Raw genomic sequence first — 14,971 nt, forward strand, 5'->3', positions numbered from 1 at the left:
TGTCGTACTTTCTTAGCTTTTTAACTGTTGCCTCACTCGGTCTCTGCGTGGTTGTAGCTTGTTCTCTTGTTCTAAATAGTTTAAAGCCCCGGAGGAACTCCCTCATAAGCTGATGCCAAAGTAATCAAAGTGGTGAGTGCTAATCAAGGCCAACAAAGATGTTGCACGTTGGCATTCAGAGGCTCATTTTGCATGAATTTTACTTTGTTTTAGGGCCAATGGGATGCATAAAAGAAACGGGGCAAAGTGGGGCAGCATCTCATCATTAACACTTGGTGAGCAGAAAATGACTCATGCTTCCAGTCAGAGCTAAACTTCTTTTCCTGTTTGCCGGTTACAAGTCTGCTCTTATTCAGATGTCTGCAGTAAGACTTACGAGAAACCCCTCTCTGTTTTATAGGGAGTAATTAGAGTGTTCCCCAATTAACCAGAGGAAGAAGTCATCAGAGTTTTAGCACAAAGGTTTACATGCCCCTGCTGCTATGCTCAGAGGCTGATATAACTATATGCTTTTCACTCAGTCATTTCATCTGATCTCATTCGGAAGCTCTTTAATGACAACCGAGACATCTTCAGAACAAAATCCTCCACTAAATCACAATGAAACAAGAGGCATCAGATCTGCTCCCCCAACAAACAACGAGTGATAAAATTGAGGCAATCACAGCCATTATTTGTCGACTGTTTTGCCGGTGTGGTAGCAGATGTTGGGGCTAAAGGGGAAAACATTTAAGGACTGTGATTGATGATTTGGGGGTAATGAATCAAGCTTGTAACGATTTCAGAGTGCTGTCAGATCAAGCCTCTGCATGCTTCTACTTGAGAACAGCTGGACTTGGAAACTGCGAAACCAGGAGCACCAATCTTTTCTCTTCCTTTCATCTCCTCCTGTCTTCTGCTCTTGTTGCTCCAGACAGTGCTCGGTTAAGTGCTTCAGACACTCAGTGAGCAGCTCCTCATGGATGCTGGGAAAGAGATCAGCAAGTAAACAGTGCAGAGGATGGAAAGGGGAAACTTACCGAGATCGGAGAAGAAGCGATCGAGCCGAGCTCTCCTAATAAGATTTGGTTTCTGCAATGTCATGTTCTTGGCCGAACAAGCCTCTGGAGCAAAATTTGAACAGTTGACGGAGTTTAACCGCAGCAAAATTGTTGCTTTTGAAAGGTTAGAATTATTGGAGCAGATTTGTAGAGTTAAATGTCCAAGTAAATCTCTAAAGACCCACATGCTGATGGTGGTGAGATATGAATGGCAGCGTTTGAGAGACAAAGCTTAAGCAAAAGTGGCCAACATTTGTTGGTTCCATCTTCTCAGTTTTATCCTTTAAAACAGACAAAGAAATCTTATGATGTCACCTTGGGATTCTAAAACTCTGTAACAGGCTTTTTCATTTAAAAAAAATAAAAAAAACGTTTGATAGTAAGAGTTAAAAGTTGCACTTGGCTTGAAACGAGAAAAAGTTGGCAACATGCTGCCTGCATGAGTAGAAAATAATGGCCCCCACAGACCACTGTGTCAGCAAAATGTAAATCAAATACCATCAAGAAACATGCATTTACAACCAGTCAAAACCTGAAACACCGGAACATTTTCTCTCCCTTAACTTCACTTTTAACTTCACATTTCTTTGTAGGTTATTTTTGTAACCTTTAGATAAGCTTTCGCTGTTCAAAGCAATGGAACATTTTGTTGCTGTTGTGTAATAAGAACAGGACAAACCAGGCCAATCCCTGTGGCAGTGCGAGCAGTGTACCCAAAATGACAAACAGCACAAACACAGAACATTTTATTTTACAAAGCTCTCTGATTGGATGAACGTTGTCAAAACAAAATCTTGTTGCCATGAAATGGCTTTTAATTTGCTCAAAGGGAAGGCGGAGCGCAGGGCCCTTGAGTTTACTTGGCACATTTACTGAATTAGCGTTGTTTGTCTTTCAGGCCTGTATGCTGGCTCCAGCACCCCCCACCACAGCGCCTCAGTGGAGCTCCTCTCCTCCACCCCCAACCCCGCCTCCGTTACTGACCTGCCCTCCCGACAGCACCGACTGGATCGGGACCTCAGCAGCCCTCATCACCTGTCTCCGCTGGCTGGCATGGACGGCGAGAGGGACGGGTGAGTCCCCCATGGATGTGAAATAAGCTGCCGAGATGCGTCACAGATGCTCTGATGGGTCATTGTGAAGGGTGGGAGAATTAAAAATGTGTCAGCAGGGTGGGAAGTATAAACATGAATCTGCTTTTGTTCTGATTAATGAATGGAAAATCCTACAAGCAGCCACGTAAGACTTTGTCACAATCCTGTCACATGACCAAAACTGAGTCACGACCGAGAAAAATGTCGGTATCACATTGCTGTCAGGTAAAATCAACTGTAGCAAAAGTTGAAACCCAAGACAAGGATGATCAACATATGTACAGAGAGAAATGCCAAATTTGTGTCCAGTCACGTCAAACACGTGTCAATCTGTGCTTGTAAATATCCTCACAAATGCCGGAAAGAGGTAACACTTTTAAAATCATCTGTTAAACGAAACCCTGGTACAAGACTTTTCAGCCTGTGCTTCCATTGTTTTTCACCTATTTATCCTCCTGAATCCAGGCCAAACCCTCTTAGATCATGTTAGGCTGATCCTCGTGGTCCTGTTTTTTTTTCCTTAACTTTCCATTTGGCTTTCGTAGCGCAAACAAAATCAACTTCTTAACCTCCGAGATGTGCCTCATGGGAAAACGGCAGTGCTGGTCACCGACCGGTCAATGTGACACATGACCAGCACTATTTTGGGGGCGGACATGATTCACACCTAAAGGAGAGTAAACCGTCAAGCAGTGTGATAGTATCATCGGCTTCAACTTGAGATTTTTTTCTTTAAAATGAGGAAATCTTGCCAAACGGTTAATACTGATCTAATCTACTGAAGGCATTTATGTTTTATAGACCTTCGTACGTTGATTAGTCGCATGACAAATGAAAACAACAAACTGTAGCAATCCTACCATCTAAGAAGATGAGTCTTTCCGATAATCGTGAAAATGAGAACACATGGAGATATTTTTTTCAGTTAATAAATGTTTTAGTGCGTGTGCCAATGTTGCTTCATCTTTTGCAAAGAAGAGGGTGTTTCTAATCAGCAGACTATCAATAGGATTCGGTTAACTAACTGTAACTAAACACATCTTTAGATTAGATACCAACTCTTTAATAGACAACATGCAAAAACCTGTAGCTCTTAGAAGTGCAACTGCGTTGCTTAAGGACCCTTCAGCAGCTCTTTTCATGTATCTGTTTTTCCTGTGTGTGTGACGCACAGCATGTTTCCTATTAGTGCCGATGATTTCCCCAGAGAGCCTGCAGAGCAGAGTTACAGAGCCCAAGTGTCGTCAGGAGGCTCAGTGTGTACTGTACAAAGCAAGTCTGAAACCAGAGAGGTAGAGAGCAAAAACAGTCTTTTACAATTCAATAACATTGGGAAAGAGTGATGGGATGAAGCATCATAAGCTGCGTGTTACAAAAGTGATTGTGTCACATAAACAAGCTTTCTTTTAACTCTGTGATCCACTCTTTGGGTGTCTGTGTGTATAAGCACTTCAACTGGACTATATACAACATAGGCGTATACCAGAATGAGATTGGAAAGCTTTCTTGCTTTAAGAGCTGTACATACATTTGTTCTCAAGTATGTCTCTTTGTGCGGGGAGTGGGTTTACATATCGTAGTCCAGGAAACACACATGATTGCTTGTGATTGTGAGGTACAGCAGAGCGCTCGACATCCAGCACAAACACCGCAGCCGACCGGCGCGGTGCAAACGTCCGAGGGCCGCTCAGAGACGTCAGGGCGGCCTGGAAGCATCTGGAAGGTGGTGTGTTGTTTCAAGCCTTAAAAGCGGGAGGAGAGCGCTGTCAAAAATTACCTTGTGGTTTCTGTGCCCCTTTTCTCAACAGCATGCACAATTACCAGCACGAGGACAGGCATGGAAAGTGAAAAGGACCCGAGTAGGGAATACTAAGTTACACAGGGAGGGTGACATATTGGATTTGAGCCGTTTGTTGCTTTGAGTTCCTGATGAGGAACATCTGATCATGGTGAATGTGTGTTAGTGTGAGTAGAGTGTGGTGAGAATCCCCTTTTTCCTTACATATGTAACCTAAATCGCCAAATAAGTAGTCTCCCTTATTTATGTGTATCTTTGCTTCCCCACCTTAAGCTCCTATGTAATTCTGATGTGCTGACAACACGCCATTACAATTGCAGCAGTTTCCAAATTTGCACATTTCATCGAATCAAGATGTTTGACCCAAAAGCACTCATGAATGCCCACACACACTCATCGACATACTGTGCCGTCCTTATCTCATCATCACGCAGTAGAGATGCAGGGTGGGGAGTCAAAAAGCGAGTTGTGGCAGAGTCCTGCAGCTGGCCGAGCATAAAACGTCTTCTTACATTTGCCCGAAGACGGAGCATTTGATTTACATGTTTTAAAGCCTTGAGTATTCGGGCTGCTGCCAAGGTCAATATCAGCACCGCACTTGTTTTTCCCAAAAGGTTTAGCAGGACATTAAACATTTTGACAAAATTACCAAACTTAACTTGCCTCCAGTGTGGCAGCCTCTGACCTCATAGCTAAATGTGTTTACTCTGGCTCAAATGAGCCATTTAGACTCTTTTCACTTTGTAAATACAAGTGTCATTTTTCCGAGGTTAATATTAAGATATGACAGTTATTTGAAAATCGTTGTGGCACGAGTGTGTGTGTGTGTGTGTAGGCAGGCTCCTGTCATAGAGGCCGCTGTTCGACCATGGCGGCCTGTGCTACAGAGAGATGTGCGTAGTAAATGTTGTCATTCACTGCTTTGACTATATGTGGTTATATAATTGCAGAGTGGGGGAGGCTACTGCCTTCATCTGTGTATTGATATTAGGGCCCCACTGCAAATATTAGTCTGAGTTGGTTTGATACCTCAGCAGTGATTGACACAGGCTAATTGAATTAGAGTGGCAGCACAGAGCTACATTAAGAGGTTCTGTGCTGAACGGGGACCTTCACGGCTTGTAACTCTACACTGTCTGTCTTCTAGCCATTATCATTCTGCAATGGTCCTGAAAATGAGTTCCAGTCTTACAAACCAAACAAAAACATTTTTGAGGCAGTTGCTGATGGCAACATGTGGTCAGTCACTCATTTTGTGGTCTTCAATTATCTGTAGACTTCATTAACCACATAAACGGTTAACTCAGACAAAAGATTTTGATGATGTGATGACAGACTTCTTTTAGGGAGTGTAGTGGTTAAAGATAGGTCATTTTTGTTTGGGGTAGTTATCTTTCTGAGACAAACAGATATCTCTCAGGGCCTCAAAAATACCCTGAACCCTGGATGTGCTCTTCACAACAGGGGCCTGCAGGGCTGGCTTAGCTTTAGCTTAGCTTTAGCCAGGATGCTGTTGTCTGTCTTTAAAGCGCTGTTCTAGTTCGCTAACCAGAAACAGAAGCGTTCCCACCGATCTGCGCCAGAGAAGCCCCTGTCATCCATCAGAGGGGCTTAAAGGTTGGCTACAAGGGAGGGAGATGAGAGGGGAGATAGAGGGTGTTCGTGGGGATTGCAGGGTCCATGGAGGACAGGGTCTGATCCCAGGTCCCAATTGGGACAGTTAGCTGCAGGTGAAGGAAGATGAACGAGGAGCAGAGCAGAGCTGTTCATGAATCTTCAGATTTCTTTGCAAACCCAGCATGCCTCCACACACACGGCCCAGACTTCACGGGTAGCCTCAATTTAATAAAACATTTCTTGGGGGTTTTGGACAACAGTTGCGGGCCAGCACCTATGACTTCCATGCTTTCATACCAGAGTATAAGTTATTTTGTCTGTACTTGTCTGACTTCAGGGCAGTTTCAAGCATTTCAAGTTTGAAAGTCCTATGATCGTCTTGTTGTCACCTTTTAAAGTGCAGCTTACAGGTTAACAACTTCAATGACTTAGAGACAAAGTTTACACTCTGGAGCCCACACTAAGCAGAGTATTCTACAGATATATCTCTCTGCTTTTATGAAAATTTGTCCATCAGCTAGTTTCACCTTCATTTCTCCATCCCCATAGATCAAAAGGTCAAATCGCTCTGTCATGACAATGGGACAGGAGTGGGTGGGCTGACGGGGGGGAAAAAACAGTAGTTCAGGATGGCCAGTGAGGATGAATTGCAGCAGATAGATTAATGTGGCACATAAAAGATTCCCCTCATACCTTGTGCTTGAGTATCTAGCAGGCTATAGACACGTTAGAGAAGGGCCAGGGGCAGCTGGCAGTGATTAGCTTATGATTCACTTTAGCTGCACATAGAGGCAGCTTGTAAAAATATGAACAGTATAACTGTTTCCTGAGTTTGTGCTGACAGCAGCTCCTGGGGGAACACTGCTCTCTGCAGGAACACATGGCCACACTCTGGTCTTTTGCCAACACATGGATTAGCCCAGCTTGCTAACAGTTAGCTTCCTCAGGACTGGACAAGCACAAGGTGCCACACAAGCATCCTCAGTTTTGTAGCAGAATAAATAAAGTCGAGTGCAGTCTACTTACAGTTTGCACTTTAACCGAATGCCATGATGATTTCACACTGATGTGTATGAAGCCCTTAGAGCCAATACTTTAAATTCTCCAAGCACTTGTTCTCCACAAAGTCAACAGTCCTCCACTTGAACTGGTATTGCTTTTCCAATGTTGCAAACCTTGGCACTGTAAAAAAAAAAAAAAAAATAAATAAATCTTTCTATTTGTGTCAAATTGAAGTTAAGGCAGTTCCAAGAACTTTTGCAAAACTTCAGTAGCAAGATCAAATTATTATAAACCAAAAAAATCTCTGATACAAGTCAGTACTGCTAACTGGTATGCTGCTTGGCTTCATTGGTGTTATGTGCGCTATATTTTTATCTGTAATGTAACGATTATTAAATAAAGTGGAGTAAAAAGAGAAATATTTCCCCCATCAATGAAGTACAGCTGTGTTCACTTTAAATAAAAGTGTATGAACTTTTTTGTTCACTGGATTGAGGCCTGGTTGTCCAGTAAGTTTCATAGTATCCATTTATATGTTTATGAGACAGGTGAACAGACGAGGCATAAATGAGCAAAAACATGACCTTCTACAAACATCTTGGAATATTTCTATACTTTCATATACAGTTTTACAATGATCTCTGCTGACAAAGGCAGAAACAAGCGGAGCCCCAAGCTATGTCTTACACCTAACCTAAATGTAAAATAAATTCAGCATTTGAGGGAAAGCGTTCCAGGTTCTAGCACTTTCGTTTGACATTACCACCTCCATCTATCGGCCACTCTCGGCCAAACGTCCTGCTCAAAGCCGCAGCCAGCGCCTGAGTGCTGGGTGGGACGTTCCTCATGCATGGAGCAGTAGGTCATATAGTAGACTCCAGCCAGGCCAGCAATGAGCCGTCATCTGAGGGCTCGGCCGCCTCCAGCAACACTCTGTCATCACATTCGTACAGTGCTTAGTGCAAACCATATGCCTGCACAGCTCAGCGGCACATAGTAACACAGCAGCAGTTTATGTGTTGGCATTCCTGATATGCAGTCATAAGTGGCTGCTGAATATTTGGGGACGTGATTGGCCAGCCTCATTTTTAAAGACAGGTCTGTTTCCCCCTCGAGTCTGGATTTGAGCCTCTTTCATTCAGTTAATGTCAACTTTACAACATTAAGTCCTTTTAATCGGTTGTTTCTGAGTTTTGTGCAGACTTTTACAATTACAGTTCAGACAGGGATTTACTGCTTCTGAGTACATGATGGCATTACCGCGATGTGATGAAGGCGCATGTTTAATATGTTTGCTGTTTATTTAAACCTGAGCTCCAGCAGCCTTAAATAAATGACTAAACACTTTTAGCCAGGTTTGAAGATTTAACACCTTTAAACATAAATGATTAACATGTTGTATTTTTTAATGTTTTGATTCAAGCTGTTGCATTTTTGCATTGATTAAATAGCTCTTTTGTGGGATAATTAGTCAGTTTAGGTATAATGGTAGGCAAGTTCATATATTCAAAAATGTCTATTTACCTTATATTTACATTTAGTTCACATTTGTGTCATGCTAAGGTAAATGACTTGAACTAAAGAAGACTGTAGTTATTACTTCAACTTTTAGGCAGCTATCACTCATTTAGACCTGAGAATTAATAAGATTACGTGAGGTGGAATTCCTCTTTAAATTCATGCTGCAAACTGGAAGCTTTTAAAACATGTCTTTCACTCTATGACTGTGAAAAATTAAACATACTGATAACAGAACACTTGTCCTTTTGGGCATTATGTGAAGCTTGAGCTCATATGATGCTAAAAGCTTCCACTTGAACTCCTTGCAACACATTTCAGAGCTTCGAAATTTCAAATCATACAGAAATGTTCCAGTTAAACGGTCTCTAAATGGCAGGACTGCAATCAGCCAGTCAAACTGTAACATTTCATATATTTCATTTCATATGACCCGATGATTGTTTTTTCCCTCCAGCACCAGTGTGGCTCCTGAATGTTGTTACTGAAGTAAAGTCACGAATGTTTGTGATGCATGAATGATTAATATCCACGAAGACTGGAGTTAAGAAATCTACAAATAATGATAACTTCATATTACTTCACTCATAAGTAATTTCTTTCTCTTTTCCAGGCCTCACCAGGCCGCAAAGCTCGGAGTTTCTGCAGTTGTGTTCACTTACACTCTCTGCTGTTTGTTGACTTAAGATCATAATATGTGGTAGGAGGGCGATTACGCGTGGGGAGCCCAAGTTTCCACACGCCTGGACCGTTTCCTTTTGTGTGTGTTTAGGATCGCTAACTGCTCCGGCGGGTTTGTCGGATCATGTGGCGTGCGGGTCGGCATGCAGCTCCTGCTCAATTGAGATGTCAAAACGCTTGAGGCATTTTATTAGAAATTACTGAGACTGTCACGAATGGAGCAGTTGTAAATTGAGAGATTAACATTTATTTCATCCTCTCTGCATCTCCCGCAGGGTGTCGGGGCCCCTCTTGTCTCCTGGGATGAAGGCAACGGGGACTTCTCCTCCTCCACTGGAGAAACAGCATGCCCACCCTCACCAGAAGCCCTATCCTCACTATCACCATCATCAGTCTGCCAACGATGGTAAGAGGAATTCAGAAGCTGCTGGATGAATGCAACCTGGAAACAGGTTTAGTTACATTCAGCCAGTTTTGCTTCATTGTGAACATCTTGATTTGTGTGATTTGACATGTTAAAATGTTTCCTGTGGCAGGTGATTCGGTAACATGCAGTCTGATACATTTACATTACTTCCGACGACAGAATTCACAGTGCCACATCACTTAGATTTAATCCAGTTCCGAGCAACCCTGTGTTGTTTTTCAAACACTTACTGTACCGCACGAGCCACATGAAAGGCCTCAGTGAGAGGAAGTTGTCCTCTGAACCAGCGATACTGCCCTGTGGCTCTGTCAGAGCACTTTTTCGATGGAGAAAGATTAGAGTTGTAGAGACAGAGTGGGGAGAACCACATGCCGGAAACCTTTTGCCTGTCCTGAATTAGCCAACAAAATGCTGGCTCATGTGTTCAGCCACCCCTCAGCCTCCTAACATGGCAACCTCAGCTGTCACTCCCGAGCCTTTTCTCTAATGCTCTAAACACCGTTTTTCCCCGTAAAGATCTACACATGGACGTCTCTCTAACCACACTGTGGTCAGGGAGTTGCGTAAAAGTGCTCCAGGAAAGGCTCCATTCCCATTATCAAGACTCCTGCGGTTGATTCTCGGTACAAACTGAGACGATGGGGACAAATGCAATGCACCATGGGGCTGGCAGAGTTAGTGCAGGCACAAATATAGCATTGTCATAATTTGAGATCCACATCGAGTTTCAGCCGGATGAAACGGACGTTCGCTGGCATTGGAAACAATCACCCATAGAGGCTGGTGGCATCTGATCAAGTCCTGCTTCTATTTTTCTCCCCACTCTTCAACATCCTCCCTCGTTTCCTAGAATACCAAGGCAGCTTTCAGAGCTGCTTCCATTTTGGAGACTCCTACAGGATGGAGCAGACAGTCGGTGGTGTCCACATCCCGGGAGATTCTCATGCCTACAACTCCCATCAGCACAATGGCTTTCACATGTCAACCAGCAACACTGGCTCTGCAGGTAAGGACGCCTTTACTCGCGACAACCAGCACGAACGTTCACCTGAATAACCGTGATGTTAAACCAACTGCTTCATCGCGTCTGTTCCAGGCTTCGGCTTGAATCAGGAGCTGCAAGGTGGAGCGGGCTACCAGTTTTCCTCGAGCCCAGAGGACAGCATTTTCTTCCAGGTGGGCAGCTTTGACCGCAGCCTGAGCCACATGTCGTCCGTCTACACAGAGACATAAAGCAACGCTGGAGCAGGGCACGCTTCGCCGCACCTCTGCAGTCCAGCTCCTTCCACACGCATTCACACTGACATCCCCTCCTCTCAAGGTCTGGTTTCTTTTTCCCAAAATACAGCTCACACATGTGAAGGCTTGTTCTGACCTGTGCACCGGATGGAAACTAGCTAAATCAAATATATAGCGTAGTTGGTGGAAAAAAGTCTAGGGTCAAATAATTCTATCGGAACTCTGTTAGTTTTAAAAAGCCGTTTTAAGATGACCTCTTAAATTGAAGAACTTATGCCACTCCTCATCATCACCAGCTAGATTTGCCTTTGAGGAAAGAAGCAATGTTCATTCAGTTATCTGAATTACGGAATTGAAATTGTCCAGCAATTCCAAGAAAACAGTCCAAGTGTTGAGGATCATTTGGGCAGTAAACCTAACTTGATGTAACATCATTGCATATTTTCTGATTTCATATTCTAGCAAAGGGCCACCTTGCCAGTTTTCCCACCTGGTGTCTTAGCTTCAGCTGCGTCTGCCGAGCCCTACAAGAAGGCTGAGAAGCGTTACATGAAAGGAAATTTAACGCAAGCTCAGACTGATAATGTTTTGAATGACAAAGATGAAATAAATAACATATCAGTTGATTGTTTGCCAGATTCAATGTTTTTTTTTTTTGTTTCTTTTCTAACCAAGTTCTCATCGTGTTACATTGGTGCTACATGTTGCACATTTACAGTACAATCAGACTGAGCTCATCACTGCAATATCTTCCGTTTTAAGGTATGAACTTCAAAAACACTACGATCCTTTGTATGGGCTCTCCCTCCCGTTTGGTTTTCTCTCCAATCCACATCTTTCAATCTATTTTAGACTGAAGTGTAGCAAAGAATATATCACTTTTGCTGTGATGTTTTAGCAGTGAAAAAAGTTTGCATTCCTGTATTTTTTGTTTTTGTTTTGTTTGTTTGTTTGTTTTGCCTTTGGATTTATCTCTGGAGGAGGGTCTTGGCTTATCAATTCTGCAATAACGCAGAGAAACAAACCTCCGATAATTATTCTAATTATTATTATTATTATATGTATAAAATGTACAGTTTGTTTACAACAATCATTTGAATGTTTGTCAATTCTCAATTTAAGAAATAAATAATTGAACGAACACACAGTCTCTACTTTTTATATAGTAAAAAAATTACTCAGAAAATCCAAATTATTAAAAATTGGTTGTATGGTCAACACAACAGCAGCCTGAGAAAAAAAACCCTTTCAACTGTGGACATGTTCTGCCCTCTAGTGGACACAGACAAATACTGCAGGCAGAACTTTCTTCCTTTGGGTAAAATCCCTCCATCACTTTATCATCACACCCCACCCCTCCTTTTAAAATTGCCGTTGCCTCATTTCTGCTTCTTCCTATTGAGGTAGCTCTGATAATAGAAGTTACTGAAGAGGATGATGAGGGTGACGCAGTAACCGAACACGAACGCATTCATCGAGTCGGGGAAGTTGCACTCTGTGAACAGGTTGTAGCCCGTGTGCAGGAGGAAGAGCACGAACTGCACCTGCGGAGAGGCAGACGACAGAGTGGAGATCAGTTTAAAGTTTCTGCGAGTACATGTGTGCCCCTCCGGCCTGTCGGTGTTAGAGCCGCTCACCAACTGCAGAGATGTGAGGTATCGCTTCCACCACAGGTACTTCTGCATGTGAGGGCCGATCGCTGCCAGGCCGTAGTAAGAGTACATGATGATATGAACGAAGGTGTTTACCACTCCGATGAAGAACGCTGCGGGAGGTGGGGCAGAACAAGATGTAAAACTTAATTAAGAAGGTAACATCGAAAGAAAGGAGAAAAAAAAAAAGTTTCAGGTTTCCAATACAGTTCAGAATATTGGACTATAATTACTCACAAATGAGAAAACAGCATTTTAATATCGAAGTGGAGCTTATTTTACTGCACAACGCCGGTTGGGATCAGTCTATTGTTGGTTTTGGGGATTTTCATGGGATTACATAAAGCGCCGCATCATTCCAATGTTTACATTGACCTACAACAGAAGTTGACTTACACTGTCCTCCGGCCACATACTTGACTCCCGCCCACCAGTTGAAGATCATGGTGCCGTGATGGTAAACGTGAAGGAAGGTCAGCTGACTGTTCTTCTTCCTCAGGATGAAGAAGAGCTGCTCAAGAGGAGCAGAGGAGATTTTAGCACTCGCGGCTCTGGCATTCGAACAGCACTAACAATTGGCAAGGGCACTGGAACAATGTCATGGAAGTACCGTGTCGGTGAGCTCTATGACCTTAGAGAAGAAAAACCACCAGCACGCTCTGGCCATCTGCACAAGGGAAACAGTGTTACCCATCCAAAACCGCCACCATATGCAGCATCTTTTGGGCAATTATGCATCAGCTTGTGAGAGCTCATTTCTGTACAGGCGTGAGAAAGCGACAAATAGTGGTCAGTGACGGACTTTCTTACCCTCATCGCCAGCGGACTGGTGCTGTAATCGACGGGCTGACAGAGGAGGCTGTAGTTTGAGAGCCAGGATGTGACCAGGAACTGAAAACACCCAAGAAATCATGCACAGAAATGAAAGTCCGTCTTTTTAACCCATTTGAAAAGAGCAACACGTCGAACCAACTGTCCACGCAGATCAGAATTAGCATTTTCTGTCATTTCTAAATCAAAAGCTTTTCTGTCAAAGTAAATCTTTGGCCTCTGAGGCTGATATTTCACTCTTTTGCAGAAACAACTCATTGCAGGTATTTCACATAACTGTCCACTGCTCTGACAAAATTTTTATGTTTTATTTTGAAGCACGATTTCATGAAAAGTAACGAGGATGTAGGGTTTCTCACACTGCCCTCAAATAATTGTTGATATTAGCATAATTCTGGGTTCAGGTTGGCGACTACAAGCTGCTCAGACCGAGTCAGTAAAGCACCCCCATGCCATGACACTTCTTCCGCCATGCTTCACAGCAGGTATGAAGTTGCTCCCCAGACGAGCTTTCTTTAGTGCGTCTACTTTTACTGGGGCCAAACTTTTAACTCGTCTGCCCAGAGCACATTTTCCCAAAAAGGGGCGAACTCTGCTTTTATGCTCCCTGACCAACTGCTTATTTTCCTGACATACATTTGAACATATCAAATTTGTAAGATATAATAAGCTGCCGCACTTTGACAACAACAGCTGCAGGGTCACATGACAACATTTACGGGGTTTTCCAGACTTACTTTCTCAATCAAACGTTCACACCACTTGCAGAGGAATTTCCTCGTAGTGACAGAATTTATTTTAAAACCAAGTTGTTGTTTAACTTTTCACAACTAAGGCTCCACTTAAATCAGACATTACATGAAATTGTATATGGAAAAAAACAACTGTTTTTGAGGTCAGGGTTTCATCCCGGCAGTGCTCGCGACTCATTTGAGACGTGCTGCTAAAAGTGAACTGAAGGCATCTTAAACGCACCTCGTGGAACATGTATGCGGACAGGACAACCATGGCGAAGTTGTAAACTATGAGAACCGCTCTGAGGTCAACGGGCTCTCTGTGCTTCATCAGACGAGGGCCGACCCACACCCCGCAGAGGTAAAGCAGAAAGATGATTGCCACGGGGACGGGGGAGTACACCAGCAGCCAGGGGTCAGTCCTCTTGTCTGGAGGATTATAATAAGACTCTGTGTGAGGCAGTGGTCACAAAATGCATCACAGGGAGGAAAAATGAGTGAAAAGTGAGGGGACAACACCAAATGTTAACTTTTTAACATCCAACTTTTGTTTTAGTCTGTTAAGAGGATGCAAAGATTTCATTGCTTGTGAAACCTACCAAGCCTCAGCTGCCCACACATAAAAATTTTTTTTTAAAAACAATTCACAAACATTCAGCCCCAGGAACAGGAAAATGCAGATTTCCCCGTTAGTCTGCTACTAATGTGACTTGAACAAGATAACATCAAGCCACAGAGCAGTGATTGTGAAGTTGGAGTAGGAGGGCACATCTGCAGCTCCCAACCCCCACAGGCCTGCACGAGACCGGTCACATTTACCAACTGCCAGAAACACAGGAAATAGCTAATCTGAACGGATCTGTGCGGAATATCATAATCACACCTCCATTATCCAGGTTCCTCTGGAGCGTGGAGAGGACGTTCTGCCAAACTGAAGCCATCTGAAACCAACAGGTAGTTCAGGGATCAAACACAGAGTTAAAAAACAACAAAAAAAAAACCAGCTTTATCTGTGGTTTATAAAGTCAGGAAGAAAATGATTCTGATTCTCACCCCTGCAAACCGCGTTTTAGCAACACCCTTCAGTGACGGCGCCGGGAAACCTTTGGACGCAACTTGTAACGGTTTGTTATTTAACGAGCGGCAAAGTTCAACTTCAGGCGCATCCAACAGACAGACGTGGGGGCCAACCCGGACAGGGTGCAGCCCCAGAAACCGCAGCAGGACTCAGCCACACCTCTGTGGACACCGGACTGTGGCGTCGTCTCCACCGCCGCGTAACTTAAAAGTATTGAGACTGCGCTTCACTTCCTGTGTTCTTCCCATTTTGCATCGCCA

At 43.5% G+C, this 14,971-nt stretch overlaps 2 protein-coding genes across 2 annotated transcripts in view; one reads left to right on the forward strand and one right to left on the reverse strand.

Moving 5' to 3' along the window:
- The window catches only part of glis1b (GLIS family zinc finger 1b), a 68,091-nt gene extending 56,782 nt beyond the window's left edge, over window positions 1-11,309 (forward strand). Inside the window, exons 8-11 of the mRNA XM_072389680.1 lie at window positions 1,939-2,113; window positions 9,026-9,156; window positions 10,028-10,183; window positions 10,274-11,309. Coding sequence (XP_072245781.1) covers window positions 1,939-2,113; window positions 9,026-9,156; window positions 10,028-10,183; window positions 10,274-10,410 — 599 coding nt within the window. The 3' untranslated portion in view covers window positions 10,411-11,309. The remainder of the gene's footprint in view (window positions 1-1,938; window positions 2,114-9,025; window positions 9,157-10,027; window positions 10,184-10,273) is intronic.
- Window positions 10,962-14,844, reverse strand: elovl8b (ELOVL fatty acid elongase 8b). The gene is made up of 8 exons (XM_072389681.1): window positions 14,687-14,844; window positions 14,517-14,574; window positions 13,875-14,062; window positions 12,879-12,959; window positions 12,679-12,735; window positions 12,465-12,579; window positions 12,054-12,181; window positions 10,962-11,960 (listed from the first exon to the last, which is right to left on the reverse strand). Exons 2-8 carry the CDS (start codon window positions 14,572-14,574, stop codon window positions 11,796-11,798), a joined length of 792 nt encoding a protein of 263 aa, XP_072245782.1. The 5' UTR covers window positions 14,687-14,844; the 3' UTR covers window positions 10,962-11,795.
- Window positions 14,845-14,971: the final 127 nt, after the last annotated feature.

Source organism: Leuresthes tenuis, unplaced genomic scaffold (assembly GCF_036924035.1).
Source record: "Leuresthes tenuis unplaced genomic scaffold, fLeuTen1.0.hap1 SCAF_7, whole genome shotgun sequence".
Lineage (NCBI taxonomy): Eukaryota > Metazoa > Chordata > Actinopteri > Atheriniformes > Atherinopsidae > Leuresthes > Leuresthes tenuis.

Bases quoted from the DNA above. Each gene is read 5' to 3' on its own strand.
- elovl8b (XM_072389681.1), bottom strand. From the start codon at position 14,574: ATGGCTTCAGTTTGGCAGAACGTCCTCTCCACGCTCCAGAGGAACCTG. The intron at 12,736-12,878 runs GTAAGAAAGTCC...TCCCTTGTGCAG, and splicing joins CCAGTCCGCTGGCGATGAGG to ATGGCCAGAGCGTGCTGGTG. The intron at 12,580-12,678 runs GTACTTCCATGA...CCTCTTGAGCAG, and splicing joins TCATAGAGCTCACCGACACG to CTCTTCTTCATCCTGAGGAA.